General features: G+C 45.3%; 1 protein-coding gene across 1 annotated transcript in view; it reads left to right on the forward strand.

Annotated features, from left to right (window-relative positions):
* Positions 1-565: 565 nt before the first annotated feature.
* TECRL (trans-2,3-enoyl-CoA reductase-like) overlaps positions 566-25,617 on the forward strand; it is a 242,017-nt gene continuing 216,965 nt past the window's right edge. Inside the window, exon 1 of the mRNA XM_019522275.1 lies at positions 566-850. Within this exon, the coding sequence (XP_019377820.1) occupies positions 620-850 (231 nt within the window). The 5' untranslated portion in view covers positions 566-619. The remainder of the gene's footprint in view (positions 851-25,617) is intronic.

The following is a 25,617-nucleotide window of genomic DNA, read 5'->3' on the forward strand; positions in this document are numbered from 1 at the left end:
CTGACGAAGGGACTTTGATCCTGAAAGCATGCAGAAAAGGACAATTTTTTTGCCATTTTCCAGCTGGTCTAATAAAAGGTATCATTTTGGAACCAAGAGTTCTAGTTTTTTATATATCCTAAGGAAAACACTTTCTGCTTATGAACTCCTATTAGCTTGTTGTTGTTTACTGTCCCTGCAGGCATTAACAAGCATCCCTAGAATAGATGACATTTGATATATGTTTCATACATGGACACTTTTAAATATTTGGCATAGATAATGATGGAATTCATTGGGTTTAATTCCTGATTTCTTTCAGGTTCTGGAATTTCAGGGGCTGGTTTGTCATATTAGGAAATCAAGATAAAGGGTGTAAGTAGGACATGCTATTTCAAATGCTGGTTAAAAAAAGAAAAAAAGGCAATGTGGTACATCATAATAGCAAGTTAAATATAGAAATGGATTAGAGAGCCATTGTTTTCAATCCTGCTAAATAAGACTGGACTCTCAAAATGGAATGCCACTTGACCTTCATGTCCCATCAGTCTGTGATCATATTTAACTGATGCAGGGAGGACACATTTTCCCTTGGAACTGCCCTGTGTTGACATAATAGTTGCTACCACTGGGTCATACAATGTACAGGAGGCATAAGCCCAGTGCTATAGAGAAGAGGAACTTTGCAGCCCATGGAGTCGGACTGTCTTTGCCACAAAATGACACAAGGTCTTTTTACAGCTTGTCTCAGCTTGTGCTCTCTGCTGGCCATCTCAGACAACCACCAGTTCTCAGACATTCAAAAATCACTTACTTTGAAGTAGAAATCCTTGATGCCCAAAGCAAAAAGCAGATCTGCATTGTGGATAAGGTGAGTGCATGCTGTTTTGGGTGCACTGGAGTGCATGATTCAAAAGCTGCCGTTTATGGATAACTGTTTCTGGTGTCAAAATGCTATTAAAAATTGATTTCATCTCCTTTTTCTTACCTGAGATTTTCAGAACATATGTATTCACAGACCTTTCAGTTGGTTTTCCTCATATTCTGTAAGATTCACAAATTAAATAACCACTGCCTCCTTTTATACCTGCTGGAAGAGGAGTGAAATCAAATGTGCCCTATGTCTTGAGGCTTATGAAATTGCAGCAGTTATTTCAGATCTTGATTCTTAAACATACACTTTAGGAAAAGTAGTAACATTTCTATAAGATATTTGCAAATATTTGGGCCACTCTGGTACTGTAGACTCTTTTTAGTTTCTAAATATATGCAGTAGAACTCCTTTCTCCAAATGGGAAGGAAGCCAAAGGGTATGTTCTGATATGGGACGCTTTGCTAAAAGAGAGAGGGTTTTTTTGTTAATTACATAAATGCAGGGATATAAACTCAATTCAAATCATGGAGAAGTGGAATGAAGGAACTGGATACAGGGGATTCACTATATAGTAAACAATGGCTGACAAAATACCTCACAGATATTTTAATCATGAAGTTTTTCATGCCAATCTGGTATCTGAGTTCCTTGTGCTTTGCTAGAAGGTTGTACAGTAAATGTGTGATTATATGGATCCAGTGCAGCCAAGTCAATGTCTTGATGTTGAAGTGCTCTTTGCAAAAACAGGATATAAACACAGTATCCTAGGCTTCCGTCTAACAGGGCACAGATACATGGTTCTTTATTAATGTTAGATACTTATAAATAATTCTTCAGCTGGTATAAATCAAAGCTAGAATCACTGGAACTCTCTGTCAATGGATACCAGCAAAGGATGTATCCTATTATCCTTTACTGTGGAAGTTTTCATCTTGAAAAGTTTTTTGAACATAGACCATAAGCATAGCATAAGAGAAACCTACAACTTACCATTTTATTCAAAAGATAACACTTCATTATCTTCGCCCACAACATCTGGAACAAGTAGCTCAGTCTTGTTAAGTTATTTATTTTAATGTCTTTGATATTTATCAACTGGGAAATGCTAAATGATTTCAAGTGTTCATAATCTTTTAAAGAACTATTCTATAATACAGGAGAGTACTTTTTGCTAAATAAATTAATTCACTTGCTCATGTCTAATGTAAAATCACATTTTCAGCCTAGTCAATTGGGAACAAAAATAAACAGAAATAAAAAGCAACAAGAACAAGAACGATAATAATGTATGATTATATCTATATTCCTGAACCTGCTAAGCAATCTTCTTTATTATTATTATTACAAAAAATACTTACTCCCCAAAACAGAAAAAAGTACTTACACCTTGGCCTAAATTTAAGCTCCATTAATTTCCTGGAATTGATTTTAGTGAATGCAAATGTTGCCAGTATTTGAACAGTATTTGACTTGTTTCAGTAGAACCGCAGTCTATCAGATTAGGGAATGGCTGGTGGGACAGCATACATGGAGGACCTTTTTACACATGCTCCTGGTGTGGGGTGCTCTAATTAGAGTGGCTCTGAAAGCCGCTCTAATTAAAGTGCCTAGAGTGTCTCCTGCATCTGTGTTCCCACACTTCAAAATGGTGGTGGGGACACTTTATCTAAAGCTCACCAAATGAGCTTTGGTTAAACACCCCTGCCGCCATTTTGAAGTGTAGGGACACAGATACAGAGGCTGGCAGGAGCATGCTAATTAGCTTTCTCCAGCAGACTCTATTAATCAAGTCTTCTCTGCCATGCTGTAATTACAGTGCATCGGAGCAGCCTCCCAGCATGTGTACAGGTACCTGGAGTTCTTAACCAGGATACTACTTTTTGTGTACTTCACAGAACTTAGGCCTCTTCCACTGTTACTGAGGGGTGATGATACTGGTCTTCTCTGTGTATGAAGATTATTTTCTTTTTTATGAGGTATAGGTACAAAATACAAAAGAGGTGCAGGAACTGAAAAAATGGAATCTACTAGCTTGTGGCTTCTAACCAGGAACCAGGACCAATCTGCATTGGCTTCAGAGCCCTCCTCTTTGTATCACACTAAGAGATAGTTTCAACATAGTATAACAAGGATGAGATCTCCACAGAGGCCTCAATGATTTGGATGCCAGGTTCTCATTCATTTAGGCATCCAAATTCGTTAGTTAGCTATGAAATCCCTTTCTCAAGCAAATACAATTGCATAGAAGATTAATAAATCAATTATTTATTTCACCAGGACCTCACTGGTATCAGAAAACCATACTCCTGTAGTAGATTAGACCAATCAAGAGAACATTTTACTGCACTTCACATAATCTTCTGCTTAATTAAAAATGTAGCATTGAGATAGACCCAACATGGCACTTCTAATGCCTGTTTTCTGTGTGTAATATAGTTGCTGTTAGCTTTACTTCTTAGAACTGCATGTAATTATTTCTTGTCCAGATGTATAATAGGGTACAGGAAGCATATGCATGAATTTTAATTTTATATATATAGAAATATTTATATATATGCACACATACACACTTTTTCTGTCCTTGCAAATTGTTACCAATTCAGAGTTTATGGCTTAGCAAATGCATTTGTAATTTTCCTAGGTTAATAAATCTAACTGGAAAACTAAATCATAATGTCAGAGGAAGTGCCTCTGATTCTTTCATCCTAATGGAAATGTTGGTGAAGTGAATAGCTGATTAATCCCATGTAGATAAGCAGCAGGCACTGCTACTGGAGGGGTTGGTTGTCATCACTGTGTTGTATAGAAATCCCATTAAAGTTAATAGATGGTCTGTGTATTCAGGGAAGAGAGCATACATCCATGAGGTTTTCAAGTTCAGTTCAAATTTTAGTTTAAATGATCACATATCTCGGGCAATTTTTTTTTTACTTCAGTGTGGGTAAAGTGTATATTGTTTTGAGCATTAATTGTTCTTTAAAATGAGAATAATAATATTGCCTTTGCCTGTCTTGCCAATTTAGCCCTGTATGAAACAGTATGCGGGCAACCCCTGCTTAAGGTGTTTTCAGTTAACACTATTTTGTTATAATACTCATTGAAAATTCATACCTGATTCCACTGAGCACTCAGCCAGTTTTGCTATAGCACTCAGTGGAATCAGAGAGTTTCAGCAGGTGGGCAGGTGAAGCAGCAGTGGTAAGAAGTGGTGTGTGGTAGTGATTGGGCAGGCAGGCACGAGCACAGGGCCTGTGCTGGTGCCCCGGAGCCAGGGCCGCCAGGGGCCCGAGGCGGGGTGGCAGGAGTGCAGGACCTGGGCTGGCACATGGTACCAGAGTGGCTGGCAGGTAGGGGCTGGGGAGAAGCGATGAGTTTGGGGGGGTGGGGGTGTGAGCACAGCGCCTATGCCAGTGCCTGGGTCCAGGACTGTCAGGGGCCCTGGGCAGGGTGGCAGGAGCGCAGAGTCTAGGCTGACACGAGGGGCCTGAGTGCCTAGCTGGAGGGTGGGCAGGGGGGTGGGGAGAGGCGGCAGTGAGAAGTGGCAAGTGGTGCAGTGGACATGAGTGCGGGGCCCTTACCAGTACCTATGGCCAGGGCCGGTGGGGGCCAGGGCAGAGCAGCAGGAGCGTGGGACCTGGGTTAGCACGTTGGGCTGGAGTGGCCAGAGGGCAGGTGGGGAGGGTGGGGAGAGGCAGCGGCGGTATCCGATTATCACTATTTACATTCATTTCTATGGAGAAATGGGTCTCACTTAGCATGGTTCTGCTTAACACTTTTTTTTTTTCTGCAACCAATTAAGAGTGCTAAGCAGGGGTTACGTGTACAGACTATCTCTTAACGTGAATGTGGAATAGTGAAGCTGAACTTATGGCTGTCAGATTTAACCCACAGAGCCAATGTGAATGGCCCAATATAAATGCTCCTGTTGCTCCTTCCCTTTTCTTTGCTGCTGGATTCAGCAATGGGAAAGGAGGGTGTGAGCAGCAGTTACATTCACCTGCGCTGACATGCCAGTGAGGTCAGAGCTCTTATGCAGCTCCAGTGTCAGGAAGCTGAGCAAAGCCATCATTTCCCCCCCTCCCCCCTCCTCCCAATATTTCAGTGGCAGGGAAAAAGAGGGTCCAAACAGCAATGGTGGTGCCACTTAACTCCTGTGCTTCAGAGGTGCATGAAAGCTCTGAGCTCACAGGTATGTCAGTTCAGGCTCTGCCTGGAGCCCTAGATTTCAGTCAGCTCTGGAGCCCAGTTGCTGAGCATTACTGCCATTTGCCTGCCCTTCCTTCCTCTTCCCCACTGAATTCAGCAGCAGGATAAAGAGGGACTGAGCAGCAAAACATTGCAAACTTTGAATATTGCAAAACTCAGTGGAACCAATGGCAATTCATTTTGAGTATGTATGTAAGGAGGTGATTGGGTCATAGGCAGTCAGGCAGAGTGGAGCATGGTAGATCAGGGGGTTACCGGCATATAAGTCAAGCTCAAACTAGGTAACAGTCTGGGTCTGACATCAAACCAAAAGTCAAGATGAGGTCTTGATCAGGACAAGCAGTTGATCTACCCCAGGAGGTCCAAGATAGGAACTGAAACAGTCAGGATAGGCCTGAGGGTTCAAGTCAGAGGTTCAGGGCATGCAGTCACAAGCCAGAGGCCCAGGGCAGGAATTCAGGTTTAGGAATACAGGTTTCCCTCGCTTTATGCTGTACATGCGTTCCTGGAAGACGATGCACAACTCAAATTTGCATAGAGGGAACCCACTTTACAGTGTAACAAATAGGGATACATTCCAAGACCTCATCTGCCCTGAACCCCAGACCCATTTCTACCACTTCTACAAGACAATTTTGTTACTCACCAACAGCACAGGGCACTGTCATAATGGGGCTGGCAACTACAGAAACATGTTGCAGACAATGAGTGAGGAGCACAAATCCACGCACGAGACTATATTTTGGTTCACGTCACTTCCACAATGCACCGCACAAAGCTGTGGGCTTCTACCACGCTGAGCTCATAAGAGTGAATTTACCTCACATATAACCAATTTTTGATATAAAAAGGGTCATCGCATAAGAGCAAATTCACACATGCAGAACCTGCATAAAGCAGGAGAAACCTGTACAGTAAGGCAGTCTGTTTTCCAGACAGCTCTTTGACATCTGCACTAAACTGTTATAGTCTGTGGATGGGGCCTCTCCCTGAGGGTTGACTCAGCCTGATTGTCTAACTACCTCTGGCTGGGATTACACAGCTCTGTGGGCTGGATCTAGCCCTCTGCCCTTATGTTTGACACTCCTACTGGGCCTTGGCTCAATACAAAATATCTGCATAGCTCTAGATATACTGCATACAATTAATAATAACTAAATAATCTAGGTCTTGAACCTACATATTTATTTTCCATTCTGTATGGAAAATTCTTCAGCACGTTTTTCTGTAAGTAGGGAAGACATCACCTGTTGTCCCACAGGATCAGTGGGAGGGACAACAAGAAATGTGTGTTTCAGGAAATGGTACAGATGTCTGCTTGCTTCTCCATTGTGCTGCCATTAAAAGTGTTGTGACAGCAAAAAGGTGACATCTTTACACCCTGAGGTCACCAGTTGTTGGTGCAGGCTCTGACCAACATTTTTGCCTGGCTCCAGAGCTCAAGGGGTGAAAGTCACTGCTGCTTGACCCCTCTTTTCCTTTGCTACTGAATTCAGTGTGAGGGGAAAAAGATGAGACAAGCAGTGATGGTGTTCACCCCTGGGCTTTGGGATCATGCAAAAGTGGTGGCTCTGGTCAGAGCCTGCACTGGCATGCTGGTGAGCTCAGAGAGCTCACTGAGTATTTATAGCTCTGGCAAGAGCTCTGGGGATGGGCTGTTCACAAGCTGCATTTGGCCTAATGGTCATGAATATAATGCCCTGATATTAACCACTTTTGAAGGCTGAACTCTAATGCACCAATTCAGGAAAATATTTTCATTCTTATTGGTCTCTTAATATTTGCTAAACTTGAAATTATCTGTGCATAATGGCATTCTATTAAATGGTGAGGTGAGATAAAACTTTTTATTGGATCATGCTTGGAATGCTTACTTTACTCGTTTAAAAACAGATAATATTTTATCCTAAATGGGCAATGTCTACATGTGCCTATTAATGTGCAGCAATAAGCTCCAAAGCTTATCACCTAATGAGCTGGGTCAGAGCAGCCCCTGACTGGCAGGGGATCCTGCGGTTCAGCCTGCCAGCCTGGGGCTGCCGTGACCTGGCTCAATGTGCTGCGGAGAGGCTGGCTGGAACATGAGGCAGCCCCTGAACTGAAGCACCCTCACGCACCAGCCAGTTCAGCGTCTACACGTGTGCTGCTGTGCACAAAAGAACTCTGCATCAAGGTTTTAAATGCTGCTGCGGGGTTTATTATTTTTGTGCACCCCAATAGGGGCACACGTCTAGACACAGAGATGTTTGCTGCATAGTTAAGTAGGCAACTGCACAGTAAATGTCTCATTTGGGCACATCCAGATAAGCATACATGTGCAGTATGCGCCACTGCAGACCCATCTGCAGCACCGCACACTGCACATGTTGCACATGCAGCCATTCCCTACACTGCTAATTTGCAGTGCGAGGGGTGGGAGATCTCAGAGTCAAAAAAACCTGCAGTGGAAAAAAAGCAGGGTGATGCACGCGGCGGCAGTGTGCACCACTCGAAAATGGGGCCTGACTGGCCAGAGCCACATTCTGACTGTTGGCCAGGCTCCCTGCTGCTGGATTGCCACTGCTGGAGCCCTGGGAGGCCCCTAGGATCCCAGGTAAGGCTGCTGAGGCCAGAGCACATGTGCACATGCATTCCCCAGAGACAAGTAGTAGTAGTAGTAGTACATATTGTGGTCCTGCTGTTTCTCCCTGGGGAAATGCATGTGCCTGCACATCTGGATCTGGCTAGTGAGTGTAAATATAACCTTATCCTTTTATATTTAAATAGAAAAATAAATGCACATTGCTTCTTCTCCTGTAAAATAAGTAACATCCACGCAGAAAATAAAATGGGAGACAAAACTACTTGAGGAATATTTTAGGGTTGTAGTGGGAGTGCCAGGTAAATTCACTCTTATGTGATCAGTGTGGTAGAAGCCTACAGTCAGCTGCTTTGGGTGGTGCATTGTGGGAGTGACGCGAACCATAATATAGTCTCGTGTGCTCCTCACTCATTGTCTGTGACATGTTTCTGTAGTTGCCATCCCCATTATGATAGTGTCCTGTGATTGTGTGTACTGTCTGCTCTTGGTGAGGGGTGTAGCTCTGGGATAAGACTATGGAAAAAGGTCTGGGTTTTTTTTGTTTTTATTTTTGTTTTTTAAAGAAAGTTCAGACTTCAAAATGCTCTGATAGGTCATGCTTCAACATTTTTGTCACCTCCTTTGCTAGTAGGTACTGGACATTTTAGCAGAAGCAATTCATTTTAAGGAATATATAAAGTTGAAGGGAGAGAGAAAAATAGGTTTAGAACTGAAAGCTTATTATAGACTTAGGGCACAATCTGGCAAAACACTCTAAACCCTGTGTAATTTTGCTCATGAGAGTCTTTCCCATGACTGCAATTAAACTATTTATGTGAGCCAAGTCAGCCAATCAGAAAAGAAGTCATAAAAAAGTACAGCAAATTTAGAAAAGGTCAGGAATTTATCACACATCAGTTGCTCTGTGGCAACTGTCCCTCTGCATTCTCTTACCCCCTGAGAAGGGAAAACTAAGCCATAGTAGTTTATACCTATTGCACTGACAGGTAGAATGCCTCTGCATAGTACAGGTTTCAAATAGGCACGCAGACAAAAAGTACACAGCAGCAAGTCTGCCATTTCTTAATTTGCTGTAATCTTTTTTTTCTGCACAGTTACTCATGCACTTAAGTTTTTGCAGGAATATAGCGAGGCAAAGGTCTTTAGGCTCCTAACTTCCATGAAATCAGGGGGGAGTTAGATGCTTAAATAGGAATGGAGTGCTACAGATATTTGAGGATTTTGGCCTATTCATCAGCTGCCTGCACAGTGTGCGCACCAGGTATTCTCACTGTGTAGTGTTCAGAACCAGAGTTTTGTTGGTAAGATTTACAGACCATACAAAAAATGGTGGAGGGGTAAACAGAGGCATAACTATGTAGTTTTGTACCCTGGCAAAACCTTGCTAGAGAGAGGAAAAAAGAGAGAGAGAGCATCTCACCTACCCTGGCAGCTGTAACTGTGGCCTGATCTGCCAGCCCTCAGTTGCTGCAGGTTCTACTGCAGACTCTCCAGAGGGCTGCTCTTCTGGCATCCTCTGCATTAGCTCCCAGGCCTCACTGGTGGTAAATAAAGAGAGGGAGAGGTCAGTTATACAGCCAACTTGGAGTATTTGATACTGCTGGTTCATTTGAATGACAGGCTTTTTAATACAGCCAAATGCAAAGTCACATATCCAGGAACAAAGAATGTAGGTCAGACTTATCAGATAATGGACTGTATCCTGGAATGTAATGAAACTGAAATGGACTTAGGGTCTTGGTAAATAACCAAATGAATATGAACTCTCAGGACCATGCCGAAGCTATGAGGGCTAATTCTTTCCTTGGCCACGTAAGCAGGGCAATATTACCAGAAGCAGAGAAATGAGACACTTACTGGAGCACATAGAGCACTACTGAGAGACGCACTTCAGAAAGTGTGTTAGCAAGTTGGAAAAAATTCAGAAAAGATCTACAAGAATAATTTGATGTCTGAAACACATTTTGGGATCCTATGACCCCAGCTGACTTCCTGCCTTTGGGCGGGGGGCTGGACTCGATGATCTTCCGAGGTCCTTTCCAGCCCTAATGTCTGTGAAATCTGTGAAAGCTATCATGGGATACTAAAAAAGCTCAGCTGAAATCTTTAGTTTTCCTGCATTGACAAGGGGTGTGGGGGGAGGTGCAGTTGCAGTGTGGAGTGGCGGTGGTGGCACTAGCTGTAGCCATGCTCCCCAGAAGCCACACACCCCCATGATTCTGTGGCATGTCTGGACATGTCCAACAGCACACCAGCTTGCCGTGGCATACCAGTTGAGAAACGCTGGCCTAATGAGCTCTAATGGTTATGCTAGGTAAATTTTCATTTGTAATAGCAGAGCAATTAAATTACCATGAAACTACTCGAGGTCTGTAGTGGATCCTCTGGGCATGTTTACACTGTAGTGGCCGTATGTTCCTCCTTGGATATTTCCAAACATGCTTCATCTATTCAACCCCAGTAACACACTTCAAACTTGGAAATTCAACTCTGCAGCTACTCTAGGCTCGAACCCAGCTGCTATACTTAAGTATATCAGGGCCTGGGGTCTGAAGTGCTCTCAGAGAGGCATAACCATGAGCTGCCAAAGTGGTGAGGTATGCGAGGCAGTCGGTGAAGTGGGCTTGGGAATGTCCAGTCACAATATGTTTGTGCTGAGGTATAGAAGTTCCTCTGATCATGCAGTGGTGACATGTAGAGGGTGCATGCGGGTGTATGTGCACCCCCTGTCAGGCTGCGCTCCCTGATTAGGTGATGGGTGGGGGATCAGGCAGGAACACTGGTGCCCACCCCCCATGAGCGCTGGCCCGAACAAAGTGTTGGATGAAGCGAAGCGGCTGTGGGGTTTCCAGAAGTGGCTGCAGTCGCTTTCAGGTGAGTGAATCAGCTACAGGAACTACCCCCCACCGCCTGGTCCATGAAATTGGCCACAGGGGGATCTCCCCTGGTCACTGACTGGTCACTGGGAGGGCACGTGCCACCCCCCCCCAATTCAGATGGCACAAGTCACCCATGTGATCATGTGATGCCCTTAAATTAAGGGTGGGTCCCTTCCTGAAAGGTATAGATTAGCTCAAGCAGGGCTATGAGCTTGATGCTGGAATCACTGGGTGAGGCCAGCTGACCTGTGTTGTAGAATCATAACTATACTGGAAGGGACCTTATGAAATCATCTAGTCCAGCCCCTTGCTCAAGGCAGGATCATCCAAGTCTTCCTATACAAGTGCTTGTCTAACCTATTCTTCAAACCACACAGACAACCCTGATGCACGATAGCAAGGTACATGGCTCCAAAACATCAAAAGCACTCCTAACCTAACACATGGAAAGCAGGGGGATCAGTGTACTGTCAATGTAGGAAGTCAAACAACTTGATTTAACAATCCCTAGCAGCCTGGAGGTCTATGGAGCTATGAATTCTTTCCTAGCTACTTGCTCTAAGCAAGAGCAAACTCTCCAGCCCACCTATAGCTGGAGTTAGAACCCATGGGGAAGTATGTGAGCTTGTATGCTTAGAGCTGTCCAACAGTTTCTGTTCAAAGTTTTTTGAATGAAAAATACCGATATGGAGAGGTGGAATCAGGGTAGGAAAGTATGATTTTTTGGCGTTCTTTTTTCCATTTTGTCAGTAGGGAAAACAGGGTTGATAAAAAAAAAAAATAATGGGAGGAAGAAAACAACATCCCAGAAACCTGAATATGAAAAAAAATGTTGGTGATTAGTTTGTTTGTTCCTTTTGGTAAAAAATTAGAACATTATTTTTTTCCCCCCACAAATAATACCTGCTACTTCTTGACCACCTTTACTTATTTCCAAATCCCAGCAGAGGTTAGTGTTGAGGTTATTAATGAGCAATGATTTGATTTATGACTGTTAACTCGTAACTGTGTGTGCTGCAATGTTTGAGATATGCTTTTTCTTTGAATTAACTTGTACTAAAATGTATTTTCCAACAAATGTAGTGCAATATAATTAATTTTGCATGAGTTGTTTTTAAGGCAGAAAGTGTTGCACAATATAGTTTTGCAGGATAAAGCACCTAAGGGAAGCCAGCACAGAAAGCTTTTTCTCCTCCAAAGCCTTTGAGCTCAGCAATTATGTGATTCAGCATTTTGCTTGCTAAGCTGTTAAAAGGATACAATCCAAGACTGGCAGGGATGGAGGCTTCTTTCCTACAAATGGGAGCTCATCTGCTGGTGTACTGCAGACCTTAGAAAACCTCCTTTTCACTGCTCTTCAATCCAACTCCACCTTTTCCTCCCCAGCTTGGCCCCCTTTTACATTGTCCATTCTTTTCCACTTGTGCAGACAGCATGTTGTAAAGAATATGGGGTCATAGGCTGTTAGTTTGAGTGGAGCGTGTAGGTTAGGGGATTACCAGAGTTTAAAGACAAGGCCAAGCCAAGAAGCAGTTTGAGTCTGGGGTATCAAGCCAAAAGTGAACATGAAGCCACAGTCAGGTCAAGCAGTTGATCCAGGCCAGGAGATCCAAGATAGGAACAAAAGCATTCAGGAATAAGCAGGAGGATCTAAGCCAGAAGTTCAGAGCACAGAGTGAAGTTTAGTGGTTCCAAGCAGACTAGAGACACAAGTCGGTCAGTTGCCCAGATAGCTCTTTACGATGAGTTTATATAGCCAATGTAGGCAGGCCCTCTTCCTAAGGTATGACTCAACTTGACTGTCTGGTTACCGCTGGGTGGGGCCTACAACCAGATCAGTCCCAGCTGACCTTTGGCTCATTACACATGCAAATGTGAAACACAACATTGCCAACTCTTGCAGTCCTACAAGTCGCACAATACTCAGGGGGTTTTGTATTTAAAGCCCCAGCTCCTGGAGTCATATGATTATGTCAGGATCTCAACTTTCCTTAACAAAAAACCCAAACAAACATATTCTTACTGTTTCAGAGATGCATTTTAAACAAGTGTCACTGAAAGCCCAGAAACCAGAAGCCAATTCAAAATCCCTCTAGCTTTAGTATTTCTTTTTCTGCTCATGATCCTTAAAACAGTCCCATGATTTTCTTTGGGCATGAAACTCATGATTTTTGAAGGCTTAGGGTTGGCAACACCAAAAAGGTATTTTTACAGATAACAGTTTTACATATGCCATGTTCTTAAGGAAAGCAGTGATATATACGTGTGTGTGTATGTGTATTAAACTAGGACTGTGCGAAACAGCACTGTTGTTTCAACTTCCATTTTGCCATTTCAAAGCGATAGTGTTTTGTTTTGCTGTTTTAAAGCACAGTTCCGTTTCATTTCATCAAAACTGTTTCACTGTTTTGACGCTGTTTCAACACTGTTTTGACATGTTTCAACATTTTGCCTATAGGCTATAATGGGGAATCATGAAAATACCTATAACTTTGTCATTTCTTTTCTGATTTGAATGAAAGCAGGGAGGGTAGCACTGGCTGAGGCCACAAAGCCTGTTAAGTTTCAAGGAGATAGGTGCAGGGGTTTTTCTGGAACTGGAATTCTGACATACTACAACCTGCCAGACATCTGACTCCCCAGGTACCTCTCCACTTTTACGTGCTACACCTCCCCCCCCGCTTGTCCCTCACCCCTGATGCCTCCATTTCCCTCTTCAGTGACTGGCTTTCTTGCCTGCATTGCACACCTTCCATCTTCACAATTTCTTCCATCCAGGAACAGCACACACACCAACAGGAGGTATTTCCTCAGTCTCACAAAGAGTTTTTCAACCCAAAAGCTGGCATCCCAGGCAGATAAGCTGAACTCACCTGGAGCCTCAAAACTCCACTGCAACCAGCAAGCCTCAGGCCTGTCAAAGATGTGATGGGTGTGGGCTTTTCCCAGCCAGGACTGTGCATGGGTATGGTGGCTGGAGGTTATAAGGTACCTCCAACCTGCCTTTCACCAGGGAGATCCTTGGTCCTGGCATTTCCTGGGGCTGCTGTGCTGCCAGTAGTTCTACCAGGCCTCCCAACCCTAGCAGGGTGCAGTTTTAGTGGTCATGCCCAGGACCTGGGGCCTTCTCCTTCCTCATAATCCCTGCCCACACCTCCAAGTTGGTTCTGGCATGGTAGCTCAGCAGGTACATATTCTTTCCCTGCTGTCTGGTGATATAGTGAGTGGCCCCTCCAGCTCTGAGAGTGGGGCACTAAATGGTTGTGATACTCAAGGGTAAAAAAAAAGAAGGAAATGTGGACAGAGTGAGGAGGGTGGTATTCACTCCATCTGCACCTGGAGCTTAGGGAACCCTAGGAGCTGAATGTTCACTTTCAGGAACACCAGATGCTCTACCAAAACAGGATCCAAGGAGGTGTAAAGAGATGTCTCTATATCACCAACAATGCTGAACACCCTCTCACTCAGAACACTGGTCGATGGACAGGACAGGTGTTCCCGGGCAACCATGGCCATATCCAGCCACAACTGGCTGCAGCTTACCCAGTAGGCCAAAGGGTCACACAGCACTGGCTCCACATCTTCGGCGAGATAGGCAGCCACAAACGCCTGAGTGCTACATGTCTGATGGTGCAGTTTGGTGCCTCTGGACCCCACCATGGAAGCCATGCCCTTGGCCCACATTGGCAGCACCTGTGGTGGAGGAGTTGACTGGCTTGTGGATAGTGTGCTGGCATGGGACAGTGGATCCCCCTCTTCCATATTCCCCCACTTCCGCCTTTCTGCCTCCCTGACTTTCTTCACCAACACCTCCGTCCACTGATCCAGGATTTTGCTGCTGCATACGTTGATGCTCCCTTTCACCCTCAGGTCATACATGGACCACACTGGATCACAAGGGATCAAGCCATTTCCTGATGCCCTCCTTCAGGCGCCTCACCAGTGCCTGCACATCTGGTGACAGCAGCTTGCCCCAGCCAGGAACACTGATCCCTTGGAACTTCTCCATTGTGTTCTGAAGTTCCCTCACTATAGGGATCACTTGGCTAAGGAGGGTATTGCCAGTGCTGAGGGTCTCAGTGGCTTCGAGGAAGGGCTTGAGGACCACCAAGATCTGGGAGATGATATCGCACTCAGCTTTGTTAAGGGGGCTGCTGATCCCAGTCTCCCTGAGCAAGGCCATCTCATGGATGGCCTTTGGTTGCTCCACCAGCCTCTCAAGCATCAACTATATGGAGTTCCGCTGAGTCTCCACATCCTGCATGATTTTGTGCTGCGGGATGTTCAGGTCTGCCTGTTTGTCCCGCAGCATCTTGCCCTCCTTGATGCTCCAGTGGAAGTAGCCACCTTCTTGTATTTTAAAATGAGCTTGCTGGTGGTGCTGATGCTGCCACTGGCAGCCCTGTCCACCTCCAAGACATCCCTGACAATGAGGTGGAACTTGTGAGCCACACAGCGGATGCCAACAAATTTGGCATCATGGACTGCCTTGACCATATTGGCCCTGTTGTCAGTGACTGTGAACCCACAGGTGACCTCACCCTGCCCAATAAGCCACCCCTGCACCAATCAGTTCATGTCTCCCTTGATCTTGGTTGCCATTTGGGACTCATCTATCACCTTGGCTTGAGGGAGAACCCAACAATGGCCTGACTTTTCATACCAGTGCCCTGTGAGGGAGAGATAGGCATGATCTCCACCCCAGCTGCTCCAGATGTCCGAGGTGACGTGCAAAGCCACCTGCAGAACTACCTTGTACAGCTCCTCCCTCAAGTACTCCCTGCATGTCTCATACAGGGAAGGCACCACTGTCCTGCTGAAGGTGGTGCCTATGGGGATTTGGTAGGATGGAGCCATGAGTGCCATGAGCTGCCTGAAACCTTGCCACTCAACTAGGGAGAAGGGGTGGCCATCCAGAGCAAGCATCTCCCTGATGCTCTGGGTAATCTTGCTCACCTTTGCAACATACCTTGCTGTGTACCCGCCTTTCCCCCACTGTTCCAGCATGGCCTGCCTCTGTTTAAGGGGAATGGGGGCTTTGAAGTGAGAGGGGGACTTCTTTTTGGGCATGCTCCCACTGACGCCAGGCTGAATAGGAGCAAGGGCAAGAGGGTGATGCTTGCTGAGATGCATCAGCATCCCTGTGGTGCTCATGTGTTTCGTTCACTTGCCCTGGCGGTTTTGGCTTGGCATTGCAGGCCGATAGAATATGTGGGATCATCTACCGGTTCAAAATGATCCCAGACCATGCTTCTGGGCTGCAGGTGCATGTACAGATGCTTCCTTTTTCCCCTCCTCAGTGGGCAGAGGAACAGCAACAGGAGCAGTGGACTCAGCTGAGCCACTTGCCTCTGCACCCTCTGTGGCAGAAAGCCACCTTGGTTTCTCCCCAAAATCTCTGCCCTGTGACACTGTGATAATATCTCTGTGCTGTGACCATTTGAGTAGGGGGGACTCAGCAGAGGAGACCACACCCTTACCTTGTCTCTTTAGGTAACTTGAGCTGGCTGCATTCCTGAGGGAGGGGGGAAACCTGCTCCCTCTGCCTACGTGACTGGTACCTGGGTAAGGGGTTTCTACCTGGTGGGTTGGAATCTGCCCGGCAACTAGTGAGGTATTTCAAATGGGTTGGCCGACAGCCAACCGGAGCTCCTCCACTGGCCCAGGTGAATGAGGTCACAGGGGCTATATAAGTTGGGACGGCCTAGAAGGCGGTCTCTTTGGCCATGAGGTGAAGCTGGAGCCATGAGGGGGGGACTCAGAGGAGCATAAACATCTGAAAGGGCCCTCACCCCCAAAAACTCATGAACCAGGAACAGCCGGACGCTAGAAAGAATCTCACCAGCCTCTGGATGAAGTGTGTGAGTAAGCTACTCGAGACCTGATAGATATCTAGCTGGCAGTAACTTAGATGCATGATCAAAAGGCTACCACAGCCAGACTGCTTGCTCTTTAGGATTTCTAAGATATTGCTCAATCCTATACCCTAGTTTACCCTACCCCTTGTAATCAATAAAGTTCTCCTTTTTGACTGGTGTGGAAGACTTATTGAGGGGTGGGTCTAAATTATGCCTAAGAGATCCCTTAGGTCTGTGGACTAAGGGAGACTTTGCTTTTTGCCCCCTGACTTGGGGAAATGCCCCAAGTGCCTGTACTGGGTCGAGTACCCGTCGGACTATTAGGCTCGTGTTTCCCTGAGGACACAGGACTGAGACAGTCCCTTCTTGGGGTGGTGGCAGCACGTTACCCCCAGGCTAGCGAGTGTGCTCCAGGGAGGGGGTCGGCCGGACATAAGGCGCCCCTAGGGAGGCATTCAGAGCCTGGAAGGTAGTCAGGCGCAGGGAGGTGGGAGGCTCAACGCAGGAGCGCCCCCTACTGGTCCGCCTCACGTGGTGAAAGCGGTGGGATATGAATACCCTGCTGTTTTACTGAGGTGGGATCCCTGCACCCGCCACACCCTCTACCTCAGTCTCCTAAAAAAGTGCCTCCTGGGGAAGGAGAGCTGGCTGTAGGGGAAACTTGAGGGGTGTGGAGCACAAAATCAGATGATTCCCCCTCCTTCCCCAGAATTTCCCTTGTTATGGCACTCAGATACAGATCTAGCTCCAGATCTTCCTCTGGCACTGGAAGGCTCAGGATGGGAAGTGAAACGGGGGTGGAGGAGACTGTCATGCTGGTGCTACTGCTTGTTGTCACGGTGGTGGTGGTGGTGGTGGCGATGGGTTATAACCGATGCTCTTGGAGGGGATACAGACTCAGGTAGTGGCACTGCTCCCCTCTACTAGCTCCTAGTAGAACCAAAAGCCTCATGCCTGCTAGTTGTAGGAAAGAGGCTGTGTTTCAGTTTGGGGAGGTTGGGGATACTTACAGTTTTCCCTCTACTCCCTCTTCCACCCCTGCCTTAAGGCTTGCCAGGTGCCTTTCCAGCACATTTCATAGTGTGTTTCATAGTGTATTTGGTGTGCTGGAAAATGTGTGTGTTTTTTCTGTAATGTATTATGTATGTATGTATGAGTAAATACAATATATAAACATATGTATGTGTTCCTGTATAAATTCTATATTATAATATACAATATATGCTTTGATTCCATGCACAGTGAATGGAATACACACTGTGAGAGAAATCACAGATTTCTTTGCTGAGGGATAAAAATCAAAATAGACTAACAAAAACAAAAAGAGGACCTTGGGGGAGAAGTAAATTGAAAGAAATGAATATAATAACAAATGGGTATTAGGAAAGCAAAAGGTATTGGATCCCACTGCTAGGAACAGGCTAGCAAGTAGAAAGTGATAGCCATTCTCTGACGCTGCTAAGCTGCTTCTTTGCTGTTTTACCATTCCTCCCCCAGAGCACTGGAATTAGAAGGGACCTCAGGGGAGGATGACAGTCACTGGCCTGCTGCACATGTCAATATCAGAGCAGTCCTCCCACCTCTTCTCCCTCCCTCTCTTTAGTTTCTCTTTATCTGCAAGCAAGCCCAGCTTTGAAACTCAAAACATTTTGAAACATTCAAAACATTTCAAGTGCCCTTGTTTCATTTTGAAGCTGTTTTGAAGCCTTTCGTTTCGCTTCAGTTTCGTCGTTTCAAGCTCAAAACAATTCAAAAGAGCGTCAAAACAAAACACCCATCGAAATTTTGCACAGCCCTAATATTAACATCCATAAGTATAAAGGTTATTAGAACTGGACTAAATAATGTTCTTTCTCTCCCTCTCCCCCTCACTGCTTACAGAATCATAAAATCATAGAAAATTAGGGTTGGAAGGGCCCTAAAGAGGTCATCTAGTCCAACTTCCTGCTCAAAGCAGGACCATCTACAACTAGATCATTCCAGCCAGGGCTTTGTTAAGCTGGGCCTTAAAAACATCCAAGGACGGAGATTCTACCACCTCTCTAGGTAACTTGTTCCAGTGCTTCACCACCTTCCTAGATTTTCCTAACAACCAAACTAAACCTTCCTTGTTGCAACTTGAGACCGTTGCTCCTTGTTCTGTCACCTCACCACTGAAAAGGACAACCCTTTTCTTCCTTATGAACCAAAGACAATCCTTTTGTTTTGTTTTTGTACAATACCTAGCACAGTGGAGTCCTTGCCTATGACTAGGGTCCATCTACATACTAGTAACAGCTCTGGTACAGTAGGAAATGGTGCGGTGTAGTCAACATTAGCTGAAAAAATGCATGAAATCCGGTTTTGATACGATTCACACTAGTTTTGCACTGGCATAATTCTCCTGCCTTACATAGAGACCATTTTTTTTGTTCTGTATTCATACAACTAGTACACTAGTGCCCTAGCCCAAGATTAGGGTGCCTCAAAGCTACAGTAATAAAAATAAAGTGGAATTCCTCCTGCCATACACTGTTGTGAAAGGAAAATCAGGCCTATTTTTATTTTATAGAAAATTAAGTCCATGGTATCATATATTACTAAGCAGGAACTTCACTGATCGCCACTCTTTGAAGCATGCTGTAATAAGGTAGCTGTTTCCTTCACTTACAAAGGGTTACATCACCCACAAGCAGCCAAGCAAAGTAGTCATGACCGAGTCACTTATTCCTGGTCATCTCCAAGAAACAAAAATAGCTGCACATGTCTTGACTTGTGGGTTATTTTTATAAAGTTGAGAGGCAAAAATTTCTTAGGGTGATATCTTTTATTGCATCCGCTGCTTACATTTTTATAAGTGTTGTATTCACTTTCAAATGAACAAAATCTATCTTTAAAAATAGCTTCTTAAAGATATTACTTGCAATAATAGAACATTTCCATTAACCTTAAACTCTCCTCCTTGGCATTTATAATGCACTGCTAACTTAAGGGAAGTCATGCAAAGAGCTGCTTCCCTAAGAAACCAACACTTTCAAATTTTTTTAAGAACAGGCTTTACAATGCTAAGTAGCAGTCAAGACTCATAATCAACTACAGAACATCAGTGGAAATAGCAGCAGCTTACCAAAACACATAATGTCCTAAATACTAAAATCCATATAGGATATTCGCATAACTTTGTTAGATTTCCCAGACATTCTGCACACTCTTGATTCTGGGTTTTCTCTGACTATTTCAGGCATGAACTGCAAAACCAATTTCCAGTATAAGGAACATTTGAATCCTCACAAATAAAAATATACACATCATTTTAATTTCATATCATAAACTACAGAAAACTTTTAAGATAAATAGGTATGCATTAAACATCAAATCATTACACTTTTTTTCCCCCAGTACTCACAGTAAATTTCAGTCTTTGATTATTTCTGTATAAAATAATGTACATCTCTTTTTCTGGTGGCCTTTCAATCCAAACACTGATATTATGCCAAATTTTATATGTAGTAATAGAGATTGGCTATCTCATTTAGATGAAATAAGAACCCATATGAGCTTTCAAAACAAAATGTGCTGAATGCTTGATCCAAATTTAGTATTTAAGAGGAAGAAAATGTTTCAGTGGGGTTAAAAAGAAAGGAGGGATAGAGGGATGGGGCGAAAGGAGGGTTTTATAAGCCATTCCAACAACTCTTGAGAAAAATGGGAGAGAAAATGAAAATCTCAGAGGATGCATTCGGTTAGTAGGGCGGATTTTTCCATTGTTATTTACATGAGCTGAAGGATTCAACTCTTAACTTACCTGAAGACCCATCTATGAGCCATGGTAGAGATCATCCTCAAATTAGGGTATTGCTGCTGCTGACATGAGTACAGAGTAGGTGCAAAGTAGGAGTAAAATGGTACCAGGGTGGTCATTTGCTAGTGTTTTACATGCACTTTACACTGTGGACACATCTACACAAGACATTTACTGCGAAGTAGACTAATTAGATCTGCAGTAAACATTGCACATCTGCACACACATCCCTATTAGATTGGAATAAACTAATTCACTCTGCAAGTACTGTCCTGCTGCAGTTTTTTACTCTGCAGCAGTGCACATGTATATGCTGCCGTGGCTGGCTGGGGCATAAGGGTGCTTCAGTGTGAGGGTGTCTGCTGGCTAGCCCCACACTAGAGCACCCTGATTCCCCACCCAGCCCCTCTGCAGTATTTTGAGCCGGGGGGGAACAGCCCTCAGCTGGCAAGCTGACCCCTGGGGCTCCCTGCCAACCACAGCTGTTCCAACCCAGCTCAGCGTGCTGCAATCCCAGATGCACGTTCAAATGGCGTGCCCGGCAGCAAGAAGCTCCAGAGCTTATTGCTTTGCATTAATTGAACATGTAGACATGCCCCATATTGCTGAACATGACAGCACAAGGTACAAGGTAATGGGACATCACACTTTAGCTGCTTAAGAGAAATACAGAAACATTGCAGGGCAAAACAGGAGCTTTCATCTACTGGAAATCATCACAGCTGGTGAGGTTCTCTCCAGTATCTTCCTTTACTGTGATAACATTTTATTTTGTAGGAATAGCAAGGAAGTGCTAGAAAAATCACATTGGGCCTGATTCTTAGCTAAATGGGTAGTCAGGATAGGAATCATAGTTCTGACCTCTGATGACTTTTGCACTGCTTGGTGCACAGCATATCTCACAAAAGGATCAGTAATCCTTCTCATTGTGATGTCCCCAGCAATGAAAAGATCTTACTCCATCGCAGTACTAGAACTATTTGCAAGAACAAGACAGTCCAGCCAAACAAACAATGAACTTGTAATCTTCCACAGGTCTAGCTGGGGGATATAGAACCCTTTGTAGAGGGAAAGCCATGCAGTGGTAATTAGTCCAATCCCCCCACCACCCATGAGATTCCTCAATAGGCTGATGGAGGCAGGACAAGGATAGTCTGAACAGATTACTAGGGATAAACATTGCTATGCAGCTCCCCTGGTTCTCTTACCTTTGGAGGGGAACTTTATGGTTGCAATAGTTAATGAAGCTTCAGAGCTGCAGTAGCAAGCATAAAGCTACTTCAGAATCACTCAAAAATTTAGAGGGAAGACTCCTGTGGCTATTCCAAAGTGCTTCTTAGTGGCTAACCCAACAATTTAGAAAGAGATGCTGGACTAACAGTTTGGAATTAACTGTATAAAGTTCCCGTGAAAGGCTCTTTGTCCCATGGTTAAGGGAACTGGGGTTCTAGACCAAGTTTGATCATTAGTCTGCTGTCTGGCTTTATACATGTTATAAGCATTCCCTCCTTGCTCTATTGTCATCACAAGCTTGTCAGGGCATTGCCTGTCTCTTACTTTGAGTTTTTACCATACCTAGCACCATGGGGCCCTGATTTCAGTTGAGACCTTTTAAGACTTAATGCAACAGAAATAATACAGTTACAAAACCCACTCATGTTCCTGACTATAGACTTTGAATTATACCTCAACCACTTATAGGTACAGTAGGGAAAGGAAGAAAAAGAAAGAGTAGCTAATAAAACACACAAAAAAAGCCTGCAGGTAAACCCAGTCAGATTGTATTGAGCCACTCATCCAATTCGCTTCTTGCTACTTTAGTAGAAGCTGACAACCTTTTTATGTCAGTAGTGCCATTGACAGTTTCATATGAAAAGGGACAATAGGATGCATTAATTTCTGCTTGCCTGTGTGTGTTATCTTTCTTGTTTTAATGTGTGCCTGGATATGAGATGTCCAGAAGCTGTTATTTATTTAGCAAAAAGAGATCAGATTAGAAAAAATTGGTAACCTTCATCATGCTAAAGTTTGTAGAGGAACTAATTTACAGGATAATAGGAAGTACTAAAGGGTGTCTGCTGGTGGTGGTCTCCAACCTTTTAAAAGTGAAAATCACTTTTTGAAGGACAGGAGGATGTACTCCCCCCCCCCATGCTAGCCCCACCTGCCTGCCTATCAGGTCAGTTGGGGGAGGGGGGGAAGAGGTGGATTAAGGTGTATCCGGGCCCTGGGCAAGCACAACATTTGAGACCCCCTCCCCCCATGGAAGCTAGGCTGCAGGGGGGAAGAGGGGCCCCTTCCGCTCCTAGTGCTGGCGGGGGAGGCTGGGTGGACTCCTCTGGACTGGGGAAACATGTCCACCTCTTCCTGCTCCCCACCCCCGCTACAGCCAAATGGACACACACACATGCACACACACAGGCACAGGTGTATGCACTCTACTCTTACTCTGCACATGGACTTAGGCAGACAGACAGACAGACAGACAATTTCCCTTCACAGGACCTCTCCCCTCCCCCACTCTCAATCACATGGAGGCAGCCCTCCACTCCCACCCCCCCCACTGTGAGCAGCTGCAGCTCAGTCTCACTCCCCATCCAGCCCCCATTATACTTACCTGCAGGGATCTCCTGCCTGGCTGTCCCATGCAGCCACAAAGATGCAGAGGGCTGGGAGCACTATGCCATGTCTCTGCAGGTGGGCAGCGGCACTGGGAGGGGTGGCTGCAGGGGGGCTAAGATGAATTTTCGAGAGCTATAGCTTCCAAGGCCCTCCCAGCACTGTTGCCCACAAAGGTGCAGTGTGGCACACTGCTCCTGGTCCGGCTGGCCTGGCCCAGCCTGACCTCAACTGCCTCCATCCCTGCCAGGTACAGCGTGGCTCTCCTACCCTGGCTCAGCCCCCTCCCCTCCAGACATGGCACCATCTAGCCCTCCCTCTTCTCCCAGGCATGGCGTGACTCTCCCGGCCAGACCCCAGCCCTGCCCCCCCAACCCTTCTGGTGAAGGGGCCCTGTTTCTAGCTCCCAGGGGAGCAAGTATCAAAACCAGATTTTTGAACTTGGCAGCAAAAATGGACACCAAGTTTAAAACTGGCTTTCATTTCCCTGCTGATGAGGATCCCAGGGCCCTGAATTGGTAGAGGCCCCTGCGCTCGTGCCCAGCTTGCCCATTCATTAATCTGCCTATGCCCCGCAGTGGGGGAGGGAGTTGGGCAGGGGCAGAGGTGAGTGGGGTCCCGGCCTGGTTGGGCCAGGCCAAGGGAGGGTTGGAACCAGGGCAGCTTGTGCAGGTACACGGGGGGGCTCCCACTCCTGCAAACACCCTGGCAGAGGCCTGGTGAACACGTGCCCCCCAGATCTGTGCTTGGGGTGAGATGGCTGCTGCTTCATGCTGTGCTTTGTGCCCTGAGCCCTGCTGCAGTGGCTGCAAGCAGGATTTGGGGCACAAAGCCCAGCACACAGTGGTAGCCACCTTGCTCGGCACACAGATTGAGAGGGGCACATGTCCCCCAGGCCTCTGCTGGGGTGCGTGTAGTGGCGGGAGCCCTCCTGCCTGCCTGAACAAGCTGCCAGGCCTCCAACCCTCCCCCAGCCCAGCCAGGGCCCCACTCACCTGGTGGCAGGGGGTGCAGAGGGGGATCATCCCACTCTCCCGGCCCCAGTGGCAGGGGGTGAGGCTCAGCCCAGCCACATGAGTCCTGCTGCTCCCAATTGTGGATCCTTTGAGACCGACTGTCAGAGCCTCTCCAATCAGCCAGTTGATTGTGATCAGCTGGTTGGTGACCACTGCCTATGTTATTAACTTCCAAAACTTAGAATTCTCTTGTATATGATTCTTGATACTTGGAAAAGAGATACTACATAAAATCCAACATTTGGAGGCCTGATTCAAAGTGCATTGACAACAATAGAATGAACCCCTTTGCTATCAGTTGGCTTTGGATCAGTCTCTTCATGAACATAAGCCATCGTGGCTAGAAATAGTAGGCCAGCTATTTATCAGGTGTAAGTCCATTACAATCAGTGGCATTCTAAACAGGAATTGGTATGGCCCGGTATATATATCTATTGTGTTAGACCCATAAATGTGCTATATCTCCCATTAGCTATGGCTCTTTACACCATTTGAGGGTCTATTCCACTTTATGGCAGATTCATACCTAATTGCAAGTTATGAATAGGATGGATCACTATAGAACCCTAGGGAGCTGTAGCTACTATATTCACAGAATCATCAGCAGAACTTGCAGTGAAAATGTAGTTGTCTTATGACCTCTTTTGTATGAATTATTTTAGTATTAAAACACTGTAGGGCATGATATTTAGGGTACACGGGAGTGTGCTTCAGGTACTTTTTGGAGTCTGAAGCCTGTGGTACAGCACAGCATATATAAACCATTTAATAGTAGACTGGTAAATGAGCTCACAAATATGTTAATAGTAAAGTAACAATAATAAAACTGTAAATTTAAACAACTTATTTTAAAAAAGCTTTAAAAATCATTTTGACCTTTTCTAAACCTGTACTTCTTCTTTAAACAGAGGACACATTACAAAAATCAGGAGGAACATTAGCAGACAGGCAGTAAGCATCTTCTGTAGACAGTCTTTGGTGTTGTGAAAACTAGCCATTGCTGGTTTTAGAGCTGATTTAATCCCTTACACATTTTCCATATTTTCTCCCCCATTCCCTCTTCTTCATTTTCTCCTTCTCTGTTCTTTGTTTCTCTGCAAGCATCCTGGGAAACTGTCTGTTTAATCCATAGAAGACAATTATCAGTTGCACAATCTCTGAGGGGAAACTGATTTTTTTTAACGAATAGGTCAGTGCTCTCTTTAGACTTTTATATTGAAATGAGCAAAATGGTCTCATAGGTATGATCATGTGTACTCCAGAAGAGTCCCTACTGGGGCCCAGAGAGACCACCTCTGTAATGTGGCAGAAGCATGTACTGGTTGGAACATTTCTGAATATGCTCTGCTTACCAGCTCTACTTGCACACTTCAAACTCAGGAATACACTTGTCAAGGATCTCCAGGGCCTCCTCCTGCAATCTGCTTGCAAGCAGGTACCAGGGGATGACTCCAGAACATCTTCACAAGCATATTTACAAGTTTGGTGGGGGTCAGCAGGTGGAAAGGGGCAGAGTGTTACTGTGAATGGCCCAGTAGGGATGAGTACTACCATGATGTCAGTAGCATAACTAAGGTGGGGTGACTGGGGCACCAGCTCAGTACATTGACTTAAATGGGGCTGGAAAAGAGTAGCCAATGGAAACTCTCTCTTAGATGCCTTGCCTGGATGCAGCTCCTACCCCATGAATAGGTGTGTCCACCTAGGGCACAGAAGTACCCAGTTATGGCTCTTCAGCATGTATACATATTGATAGAGTCCCCAAAGAAGCCCTTGTAGCATCCTCAGTGAAATAGAGTCCCATGTATATGCATGTACCAATGC

Source organism: Gavialis gangeticus, unplaced genomic scaffold (assembly GCF_001723915.1).
Source record: "Gavialis gangeticus isolate Ggan-Ray unplaced genomic scaffold, GavGan_comp1, whole genome shotgun sequence".
In the NCBI taxonomy this organism is placed as follows: Eukaryota; Metazoa; Chordata; order Crocodylia; family Gavialidae; genus Gavialis; species Gavialis gangeticus.